This window comes from Portunus trituberculatus, chromosome 18, assembly GCF_017591435.1.
Source record: "Portunus trituberculatus isolate SZX2019 chromosome 18, ASM1759143v1, whole genome shotgun sequence".
Taxonomy (NCBI): Eukaryota; Metazoa; Arthropoda; class Malacostraca; order Decapoda; family Portunidae; genus Portunus; species Portunus trituberculatus.
The window spans coordinates 5,258,994-5,271,622 of record NC_059272.1 but is presented as its reverse complement, the minus strand read 5'-3'; the positions used below and the strand labels follow the sequence as shown (position 1 = coordinate 5,271,622).

At 38.2% G+C, this 12,629-nt stretch overlaps 1 protein-coding gene across 5 annotated transcripts in view; it reads left to right on the top strand.

The window, feature by feature from the left end:
- Window positions 1-810: 810 nt before the first annotated feature.
- LOC123505610 (ubiquitin-like protein ATG12) overlaps window positions 811-12,629 on the top strand; it is a 115,998-nt gene continuing 104,179 nt past the window's right edge. For 2 of the 5 annotated variants that reach the window (XM_045257143.1, XM_045257142.1), the window contains exon 1: window positions 814-991. In XM_045257143.1, coding sequence (XP_045113078.1) covers window positions 883-991 — 109 coding nt within the window. In that variant the 5' untranslated portion in view covers window positions 814-882. Of the gene's footprint in view, window positions 992-12,629 lie in introns of all 5 variants that reach the window. The other 3 variants (XM_045257141.1, XR_006675211.1, XM_045257144.1) reach the window with 3 other exon arrangements.

The window sequence follows — 12,629 nt, the reverse complement described above, 5'->3', positions numbered from 1 at the left end:
AGTAAGGAAGTGGTGCGTAGCTTATATAATTCCTATGTTAGGCCCCATTTAGAGTATTGCATACAGGCCTGGTCACCCCACTATAGGCAGGATATCAACATGTTAGAAGCAGTTCAGAGAAGAGCAACTAGGATGATACCAGCATTAAAGCGCCTGGAGTATAGAGATAGATTAAAGGAATTAAACATGTTTTCATTTGAGAGGAGATGTATAAGAGGGATATGATAGAGTTATTTAAAATGTTCTCAGATACAAACTACATAGATGTGAGATCTTTCTTTACCTTAGAGGAGGGAAATAGGACTAGAAATCATGGCAGGAAGATTAGAAAGCAAGGCTGCAGGTTAGATATAAGAAAATATTTCTTTAGTCATAGGGTGGTAGACTTCTGGAATGCATTGCCAGAGACGGTTGTAAATAGCACTAGTTTGACAATGTTTAAAAACAGATTAGATAAGCACTTAAATTTATTAGATTTATAATTATGTATAGCACTGCATGATAGTTTTTATAAGAAATTTACTATAGTTAAACAAGACATGATCCCCATGTATGGGGACCACAAATTGTAGAGGATTTCGCTGCTGCAGGACTTAGCCCTGTTAATGGGCCAAATATTTAGAATTAGTATATAATGTATTGTGTACTTGTAAGTGTATCTTTAAGTACTGATGACGAGGTCGCTGTGCGACTGATACAGGATAACCTAGATGGGCCCTGGTGGCCCTTTGTTATCCTATTATTTATGTTATGTTCATCTTACACTCCATATGGTCCGAGACAAATGTCAATCGTTCCATCTTCGTCAATCCACTTGCGGTCCCAAGCCACTTTCAAGCGTCAAGATCAAGATCAAATATCAAGATCAAAATTAAGATCAAGATGGAAGACGAGGGACAACAAGAGACTCTTCCTGTTGGTGTAGATGAACTACCGCCGCCTCAAGAGAGCAAGCAACAACATAGTGGCAAGATTCAGCCTACCAAGAAAAGTAAGTGTGCATATTGGTAACTTCATTATTTGTGAATGAGGTGCTCAATAAGTACTCTCTCTCTCTCTCTCTCTCTCTCTCTCTCTCTCTCTCTCTCTCTCTCTCTCTCTACACACCATACGAATGTGCTGTTGATTTGCAGGTTCGCTCAACCATGGAATCTTTATGTGATTCATGTTATTCTGGTGAGAAACGTAGTAAAATAATTGATGGTACCTATATACATAGACCTCTCTAAACTTGGACTAAAATAATACAATATCCCCTATCACCTGGGCTGCACACCAGATTGTGGCTTTTTGCAAAAGTTCCCCCATAGAATGAACGACCTTCTTACCAGTTATACCTGTTACTTACCATTGCTGATACGGATTTTCAAACATGGCTAGTTAATATTTAAGAACAATTACTGTCATTGTTAATGATAATAAATTGAGTGATTTTAAGTTGTAGAATAAACTAAAGACAAGCCAGTCAGTGGATTATATTTTCATGTATAACACACACACACACACATACTGTTCATTTGGAATATCCCAAAGAACACATATATTTATTATTCAAATGTCAGATCTAGGGGGGTGGGGTTGAAAATTTACGACCTCTAAGGCACTTGGGAAAATAAGACTTCGATAGTCCCCTCACAGCCTTGCAGATAGTGAAGCCATAGATGTTGGCTTCACAACTATCTGCTTAGGCATGGCAGTACTGAACATATTTTCATGATTAATGAAACAATCAAATTGTACTTATAAATGACAACTGAGTCTTTATGCGTCAACAGCCTTCAGTGGTGGTGCACTTGCCTTCTCATTCTGGGTAACAGTTAAAGACTGAAGGAACGGTACTCGTTTAGAGGATTTTTGTTGATACTTCATTTTCCTACAGGTCTCCTGCAGAAAGTCCTCTGGGGTAAAAATGGAGTTCACAAATGCCAACATGGTCTGAGTTCCAAATTGTGTCCTTGCATTTCAGTGCAGCGATCCACTTATTTACTTATCTCTGGCCTATGAAAGAGGAAGAAGATGCTAATAAAATAGTTTTGTGTTTAAACGTTTCCCTTTTTCATAGTCATTTTTATGTCTTTATAAGTTTGTTCATAAAAGCATTAATAAGCATAATAGAAATGTGTTTAATGCAAAATGTATAAGTACAATGAAAGATTTTATTTTGAACACATCCTTCAAAATCGTTTCCTGGTCAAGACGGTCCCTGACCACGATGGGCCCATGTTTATCATGACGACCCCACACCAAATTTTAGGTTATTGTTCTCTTATTTCTTTCATTATGTTAACATGTTAACCGCGAATGGCAACTCAGCGTTCCTGAAATAGTGTTTTGTAGTATGGAGCGTTTAAAACCATAATGTATTGGTACACCGGTGTACCTTGCCCATATGGTGCATATGCGTATCCAGGGTGAAACACGACTTTCTGTAAATATTGAAAGAGGTGAGAGAACATGCATTTCTAAGCAGAAAATGTTATACACACATTTGCATTTTAAGGTTTTGTTTACCTGTAAGATGATTTTAAAATTTCTGAGAGGCGCGCAATAGTCCATTGTTTTTTTTTTGAGGTGACCACTTGGCTAAATACCAAATGTTTTAATATTATGTTGTGCAATCTTACATTTAAGACATTGTATCAACGAGTATGCAATTTATTGATAAACATTACATGATAACATTATTGCAGTGATTAAAAGTAAGCACTCACGTATGGTACTACGTGGTACAGTACCTATAACTGGGTGAGGAAGGAGGGGGAAGGATGGAGGAGTGGGGAGTGACTGATTTATTAATACAATCTGTCTTAGTATAAGATGCTCTATTAACAAGTATAATTTAAAACCATCTTACGGGTAAAGAAAAAAACTGAGGCCGCTGTGGTCTGTAGTGTGGGGCGGTCATGGTAAACATGGAGCCGTCGTGGGGGGCCGTCGTGGTCAGGGGCTGTCTTGACCATGACCCTTCAAAGTCTAGTGGTGGTGGCAGTGGTGGTGATGGTAGTGGTAGTGGTGCAAGGACGGCCCTGAGCCTGAGGCTGTTCAACCAAGGCACGAAGTGGATGTGCTGGGAGTCACGCTCATGAGGATCGTGTGGCTGCTTGATGGAAAGGGGCTGGAGGTACTGTACAAAGCTCAGGTCCGCTCTTTTATACTAAGAAAAAAAGTCTAAGGAGTTGGGTATTCATTCCTTACTTTATACGATTTTTACTTTATACGGTCCCTTCTGGAATGCATCTACTGTATAAATCGAGGACTACCTGTATATGCATTTATGTTCACAAAACAACATTTCTATTAGCTTTTACAAACCTTGCCCCCAAGAAAGGATTGTTTTGTAATGCAGAAAGTGAAATCTTACATGGAATACCAAAAACATAAAGCAGAGATGAGATCGGCCACAGACAAGGCAGAGACTCACAGCGACTCAGCCGCTTCTTCTTCTTTTTTGACCTGTGTTGCTTTCAACACAATATTAAATTTATGTTTCCACTCCTTTATTGCCTGCTATAATGGATATCATATCTTAGTATTCATATACGCTTGTGGCATGAGGATAACCTCGACTCCGTGGCACTGAGGTATTTCATTAGTAATTCACTATCACTCAGTGCCACGGAGTCAAGGTTATCCTCATGGCACGAGCGTATATGAATACTAAAATATGATATCCATTATAGCAGGCAATAGAGGAGTGAAAACACAAATTTAACATCGTGGTGAATTACTAATGAAATACTGCGGTATTTCATTAGTAATTCACTATCACTCAGTGCCACAGAGTCGAGGTTATCCTCATGGCATGAGTGTATATGAATACAAAGATATGATATCCATTATAGCAAGCAATAGAGGAGTGGAAACATAAATTTAATATAGTGGTGAAAGACAACATGCAAGCTAAAAGGATCACAAGAAGAAGAAGAAGCGGCCGGGTCGCCGTGAGTCTCCACCTCGTCTCTGGCCGATTTCATCTCTGCTTTATATATAATTTTTTTTTTTTAACCCATGTGGTATGTTGGGGACTAGCCCAGAACACATCCCCCTTATTTCCATTATCTCCTATGGGAAAATTACATTGCTTAACGAATTTTCGCTCTGTGAACAGCTTTGACACCCCTATCCTATTCGTTAAGTGGAGTATTACTATATATATATATATATATATATATATATATATATATATATATATATATATATATACACAGTAAGTCCTCGTTATATGGTAGTTCTTTATACGATAAATTCACAGTTACGGTATTTGGAAATTACTACCCTCAATTCGATATACGGTAAGATAAATTCACAGATCTGGTATCCGCTCATGTCATCCGAGAAGGCCCAGCGCGAGGGAGCAGGGGTGATGACGTCATCCACACCACACCTCACCGCCACTCACAGTACTGACTAACTTGACCACCCTTGGAGCCTATTATCTCTTCCCGTCCCTCCCTTTTTTTTTTTAACTGCATTACATATTACTTACATGCATTACTAATTAGATGAATAAATGGAATATTAAAGGGTCTAATGTAAGCACAAATATATCCATAATAATCATGGCAAACACTAAAATACTGCTATCAGCGGTGAACCATACAGCAACTGATAAATGGCACAGATGGGCCTGTCAAGCCCACTAATAGTGAATGGTGGAAGTCGTATAACATCAAGCACGCCTTAGCTTATAAAGTGTGTGGTGTTAGGATACGCAGTAGCTACGTATTATTATTAAATAATAGTGTTGCATTGATCAGCTCTGAGTGTATAAACAAACACCATTACATGACTCACGTGCGGTGGAATAGTTCAAGTTCCTGGGCAATTTTGAACCATTAGATATGTACTTTCATATTGGGACGTAACCTACGCCATCAAAAGCGCAAAATCACGCAGATTGCAGAACTGGACTTGAAAATTAGATATGATGAAAAATGAAGGAGAACTGAGGAGTTGAATGAAAAAAAAAAGTCGGAGAAAAAATGTTTATGCACTACTTCAATTATCGCTTATTTTCATATTTTTACCCACATGATTGTTTTATTTTAATTCTTATATGATGCAGAATTTCCTCAGGAAGACGATGGTGGTATCCGTTTTTCATGATATGATATGAAAGTGTCAGGAAGCTGAGTGGGAGTGAGGTGTGTGGAGTTGTCACCTTTCGGCTAACTGGGTACAGCAAGCATTTTTCCCCACTGTAAACGGGCTCGTCTGCATACCTGTGAAAACGTACGGCTATACCTCTTAACCTAACCACGGGATATTCTCGGAAATGCTCTTGTTGTGATTCCCGCACAAAGAGAAATGTTCGCACCTACTTTACCAAACCAAACCTAACCCGGAAAAAAAAAAAAAAAGTGGCGCGGGCTGTTCAAGAGTGGCTCAGACAAGCCAGTATACCAGTTGGAAAATATGCGTACAGTGAAGTAGCCACCATGGTGTTCAAGTTGTACCACTAGCTTGACCTCGGAAGGCACTATGGGCCGTACCAAGAGTCGCGAAGGCCAAGGCACAGACCTTGCCTTCGACCAGCAAGGCAAAGCCTCCGCCCTTACCTTTAATCTGTGCCAAGAGTCGCCGCGAGAGGTCTGCCGCTAGCATGAGTTGGTAACAGTTGTTTCAGTATTGGTATGACTGTAATCCGGATTTGAGCTCCACGAATGACAACAAAACCACAGTGCGCGCTACAAGAATGGAGGGAAGAAGCTGTGACCGGGCCTTGCACTCACGCAAGAACAGAGAATAATGATTCTCAGTCTTGTAAAAGAGAATAAAGACTTGCAAGACCGCTCAACAAACCCAGCTAGCCTTCACAAGAAAAATTTAGACTATCGTTGTACTGTAGAAAAAAAAAAAAAAGCGGAGTCGGAGTCAGAGTCGCAACCTTCAAATTTCCTGGAGTCGGAGTTGGAGTCACAACATTTAAATTTACTGGAGTCGGAGTCGGAGTCGGAGTCGGACTTTTGAAAATCCGACTCCACACCCCTGGTGCTAACCCTGCTATAGTTAGTCCTTCCTCCATATGCTCTTTCTTCAAACAAGTGAAATGTGCCAACCCTGCTACAGCTGACCCTTCCACATCTTCTTTTCGACAGTACAGATGACGATGTCTTATCCTCGTCTGCACACTCAGCAGAAGATGAGTAAGAGCTGAAATCCCTATTATCCCTTAGCCTTGGGAGGGACATCATCTGATAGAATACATGGCGAGTGAAAGGTAAATAAAAGCGTTTTGTTTATTTCTTTTGCGCAGTACTTTACATTTTTTTTCTTTTACGACGATTTTCATGTATTTTAATTTCTGTATGGGTGACTTTTGACGTGCTGGAATGCATTCCCTATTATTACATGTTATAGTAGGTTTGGTATACGGTAATTTCGATTTATGGTAAGGTTTCCAGAAACGCATATGTACTGTATAACGAGGACTTACTGTATATATATATATATATATATATATATATATATATATATATATATATATATATATATATATATATATATATATATATATATATATATATATATATATATATATATATATATATATATATATATATATATATACAGGTATCCCTTGGTTAACGATAGGTTACGTTTCCCAAAAACAGATCGCTAACCGAAACGATCGCTAACTGAGGGATTTGAAATTATCAACTACATACATGTATTTCGCGATGCGTAAATAAACGACACTTTCTATGTTGTTAGTTGTTATTTACACCTTTAGAATTGGTAGTACTTACCTTGAGGAGTGGATGTGATATGCGTAGTGTGTTGTTTTGTGCCCCGAGGACACAGGGCCTTGGAGGATTAAATCTCATCATGCCCACACCACCCAAACTCGGTCAGCTGCTTCAAACCCTTCAAATTCTTGAGAGAATACGTTTTCCAGTGGGGGTGGGTCATCCAGGCTCTCCTCATCGTCACTCAAGGTTACGGTGGATGTGAAGGATAGATTGGATGTGGGTGGAGTTGTTTTGGAGGTGGATGGAGTTGTTTTGGAAGTGGGTGGAGTTTTTTTCGAGGTAGCAGGACGAACTTTGAAGTACGACGAGATGACTCCTATGGAAGTAGATGGGATTGCTTTTGAGGTGGATGGGGTAGCTTGGGAGGTGGATGGAGTTGCTTGATCGGTAGATGGGGTTGCTTGGGATGTGGATGGGGTTGCTTGGTGAGTGGTTTGAAGAAAGATGAGATGACTGTCTGTTTTGCCATCCTTTTCTTTGCCTCAAATAGTTCTTTATACACTTTCATGTCATTTTCTATAGCATTAGTCACGCCATTACTTCGGTTTGGGTTGGGGTCATTCTCCTGGAGAAGATGTATGGCCTGGTTAATATGATTAAAAATCTCCTCGAAAATCTTGACGGAGAGGGTTCTTTCAGGCTCCTTGTCCTCCTCCATTTCACTTGATCACAAATAAGCACAAAAAAAGAAGTTTAGAGCGAGCGTGATAGAGTTGTTGTTGCACAATCAAAACAGCGGAAAGACTGTGGTGTGTTTACTGCACGGGCCGCGGGTGGATGGAGGCGCTGCGATCGCGATTGCGATCGCGATTGCGATTGGTCAATCCGATCGTTAACCGAATTTTGGCGATCGTTAACCAAAAATAGGGATTAATTTGGAGGATCGTATGAGCGAAATATCGTTAAGTAGTCGATCGTTAACCGAGGACACCTGTATATATATATATATATATATATATATATATATATATATATATATATATATATATATATATATATATATATATATATATATATATATATATATATATATATATATATATATATATATATATATATATATATATATATATATATATATATATATATATATATATATATATATATATATATATATATATATATATATATATATATATATATATATATATATATATATATATATATATATATATATATATATATATATATATATATATATATATATATATATATATATATATATATATATATATATATATATATATATATATATATATATATATATATATATATATATATATATATATATATATATATATATATATATATATATATATATATATATATATATATATATATATATATATATATATATATATATATATATATATATATATATATATATATATATATATATATATATATATATATATATATATATATATATATATATATATATATATATATATATATATATATATATATATATATATATATATATATATATATATATATATATATATATATATATATATATATATATATATATATATATACAGTAAGGTCCCGAGTTACGTCAGAGTTACGTTCCTGAAACATGACATAAGTCGAATCAATTTTGTACGTAACTCGAGTTTTTGTACTTTCAAAGCATATTATCGAGTTTTCAACCAATAATTTTTTATGGTTATTCAGGTAAGTAAAAGGTTATGTTGTTATATTGGTATATTATTTACAACTATATAGGAATATATTGATTAGGGCCGCGAACGCGACTGCAGGTTGCGAGAGGCCCTGAGGCCGCCAGGAGGGTGGGCAGGTCGAATGTTGTGACGTCCAGGGCGGACAGCTGGGAGCTTTGTGGAGTGCAGTAGGAGTAGAAGCGTTATATAAGTAAAAGGTTATATTGTTATATTATTTACAAGTATGTAGGAATATGAAACACAAGCTTGTTTTTGTTGTTGATTAGGGCCGCGAACGGGAAGGACTGCATGTTGCCAGAGGGGTGGACGCCTGAGGCCGCCAGGAGGGTAAGCAGGTCGAATGTTGTGACGCTCAGGGCGGACAGCTGGGAGCGTAGTGCAGTGCAGTGGGAGTAGAAGCGTGGGCAGCGGGGCAGGAAATGCAATAGGAAAGGTCAATAGAGATCAGCAGACAAGCACAGATGGTGCAAGTGAGCTGCGAGTGTTGTGTGGCCCAGGCGAAGGCTCCGGAGTTGTTATTGTTGTGATAGGTGTGTGAGCCCTCAAGGTCGTCAACCTTCCCGTTGTCATGGTAACGGGCTTCCCATTTTCTTCTTCACTCCCTCACACACAGCTGCTGCCTCCCTTCTCATATATTTTAATTATGTCCACTTTTTCTTGTAGTGTAATGGTTTTCCTTTTCTTAGCATCACTGCTATCACTCAGGAGTTTTTTTTTTTTGGTGCCATTGAGCAAGATACTAAGATAGTCAGCAAAAGCAGATGTAGGAACACTCTTGCCAGGGGCGACGGTGTGGTGGAACTGAGGTACGTAGAGTGTTATTCTATTCAAGCATGAGCTTGGCGGTGTGGTGGATAACCACAAGTGACGCCTGGCGGCCAACAATAACAATAAACCCCGCGCTTTATGATTTATAAATTTTCAATTTTTTAAATCTTAAATTGCCTTATAGTGGACTGACGTAAGTGCGAGTTTGACATAACGTGAGACCGACTTAACCCGGGACCTTACTGTATATATATATATATATATATATATATATATATATATATATATATATATATATACAGGCAACCCCCGTTTAACAAAGGTTCACACAACGAAATTTCGCTACAACGAAGGTTTCGTTTTACTACCATCTGCTCGTTTAACGAACACCAAACTTGCTTTAACGAAGTTTTATCCAGGTAATTTTTTTCCAAATTTGAAAGCCCCACCGTATCATGTAAGCTGACAGGCTTTTGAATACACCAGGAGCTGCTGGTACTAAGGCCTGCCTCAGGAGAAATCCTGAGACATCTGTAGAATAAATATCAAGATCAAGCCTCGCGTGGACAACAGAGGTGCTGCCGATACAAAGGCTTGACTCAGAAGAAATTCTGCGTCACCTGTTGCATCAAGATCAAGATCAAGATCAAGATCACGTGCACCACTCACTCCCCAGTCAAAACATAACAGCATCACCAGCAGCTCATCTTCCCTGGTTCAACTTTCCACCAAAACGCCCAGCAGTGTGGCCTAACGTTCCTAAGAAGACCAGGAAGTGTCTTACTCTCGAAGTGTAGCTGGGTATTATTCACAGTCAAGAGAAAAGCCAGAAAACTAATAACATTGCTTGCCACCATCTTGACTCCATCTACTGTCTACTATTTTCAAGTCAGCAGACTCTATTAAGAAGGCTGGTGAGACCGCATCTTTCTTGAAAGCTAAAAGGACCACCTGAACTCGTGACTCTACAATGGATAAAATGGAAAGCCTTGTGGAAATGTGGTACATAAGTTTGTATGCGGTACCATGATGCGCACTTTGTTTACATTCCACAGGTTGCTGGTTACTGTATTTTCCGTTTCACTCTGCCTCCCTTCATAAAGTTAAGATCATCAACATTATAAAGTTACGTACATACATACATTAGTGTACACTATAATGACTTAAATTAAACTACCTAAATGTTTAACTTCGTAATTTTTACTTTCATTAAACCTTTTACTGTACTATGATGCACTCTCGCTTTGCTTACTCAATGGAAGTTCAAATCAGGGGTTAAACTTGTTATAATGGGTTCGCTTAATGAAGTGTTTTTTAGGAACATAACCCCTTCGTTAAGTGGGGGTTGCCTGTATATATATATATATATATATATATATATATATATATATATATATATATATATATATATACATACATACACAGTAAGGTCTCGGTTTACGTCAGAGTTACGTTCCTGAAACATGATGTAAGTCGATTTTGTACATAACTCGAGTTTCCGTACATTTCAAAGCATATTATCGAGTTTTCAACCAATCATTGTTTATGGTCATTCAGGTAAGTTAAAGGTTATATTGTTATATTATTTACAACTATGTAGGAATATGAAACACAAGTTTGTTTTTGTTGTTGATTAGGGCCATGAACGCAAAGGACTGCAGGTTGCCGAGAGGGGTGGACGCCTGAGGCCGCCAGGAGGGTGGGCAGGTCGAATGTTGTGACGCCCAGGGGGGACAGCTGGGAGCGTAGTGCAGTGTGGTGGGAGTAGAAGTGTGGGCAGCGGGGCAGGAAATGCAATAGGAAAAAGCAATAGGGATCAGTAGACAGGCGCAGACGGTGCAAGTGAGCTGCGAGTGTCGTGTGGCCCAGGCGAAGGCTCCGGAGTTGTTATTGTTGTGATAGCTGTGTGAGCCCTCAAAGTCGTCAACCTCCCCATTGTCATGGTAACGGGCTTCCCATTTTCTTCCCTCTCTCACACACAGCTGCTGCCTCCCTTCTCATGTCTTTTAATTATGTCCTCTTTTTTCTTGTAGCGTAATGGTTTTCCTTTTTTTAGCATCACTGCTGTCACTAAGAAGTTTTCTCTTTGGTGCCATTGAGCAAGATACTAAGAACTTGAGTCAGTAAATGCAGAAGTAGGATAACACTCTTGCCAGGGGCGATGGTGTGGTGGAACTGAGGCAGGGTGTTATTGTGTTCAAGCGTGAGGCGGGCGGTGTGGCGGGCAACCACCAACAATAACAATAAATCCCGCACTTTACGATTTATAAATTTTCAGTTTTTTTAATCTTAAATTGCCTTTTAGTGGACTGACGTAACTACGAGTTTGAGGTAACTCGAGACTGACGTAACCCGGGACTTTACTGTATATATATATATATACAGTAAAAGTCCTTAAATCCGGAAATTTATAATTCAGAAATCTTTATAATCCAGAAAATTTGAAAGGCTGAGTTAAATATGTAAATAATAGTAATAAAATAATACCTGAAACTGAACATGTCATCACCGACATTGAGTTTAACACAAACTCGTAAGAAAATAATATTTGGAGGTATTATAAGTGGTGTTTTATGTTTCTGTGTGTGTGTGTGTGTGTGTGTGTAATTACCTAGTTGTATTTACCTAGTTGTAGTTTTACAGGGCCTGGGCTTTATGCTCGTGTGGCCCATCTCCATATCTACACTTATCCAATCTTACTTTAAAAGTATGCACACTCGTTGCAGACACTACTTCTTCATCTAAACTGTTCCACGTCTCAATACATCTCTGCGGGCAACTATATTTTTTAATATCTCTCAGACATCTTCCTTTTCTCAGCTTTTTACTATGCGATCTTGTGCTTCGGATGTCATATTCTCTCAGGATCAGTTTCTCATTATCCACTTGGTCCATTCTGTTGATCAATTTATAAACTTGTATCAGGTCTCCTCTCTCCCTTCTTTGTTTCAGGGTTGGTAGATCCATAGCCTTTAATCTCTCGTCATATGTCATCCCTTCAAATTCTGGAACCATTCTTGTAGCTATTTTTTGTAGCCTCTCCAATTTCCTTATGTGTTTCTTTTTATGAAGGGTCCACACTACTGCATATTCCAGTCTGGGTCTTATTATAGTACTTATCAATTTCTTCATCATTTCTTTGTCCATGTAGTGAAATGCTATTCCAATATTCCTTAGCAAATTATATGTTTCTCTAAAAATTTTATCAATACTGGTTAATTACTTTCTTCCATCGTCACTCCTAAGTCCTTTTCCTTTTTTACTTTCTCCAGTTCTACTCCATCTCCCATCTTATAAATTCCCACAGGTCGTCTTTCACTCTTTCCCATTTCCATGACATGGCTTTTGTTCACATTGAATTCCATTTCCCACTTCTTACTCCATTCCCAGATCTTATTTTGGTCTTCTTGCAGTATTTCACAAT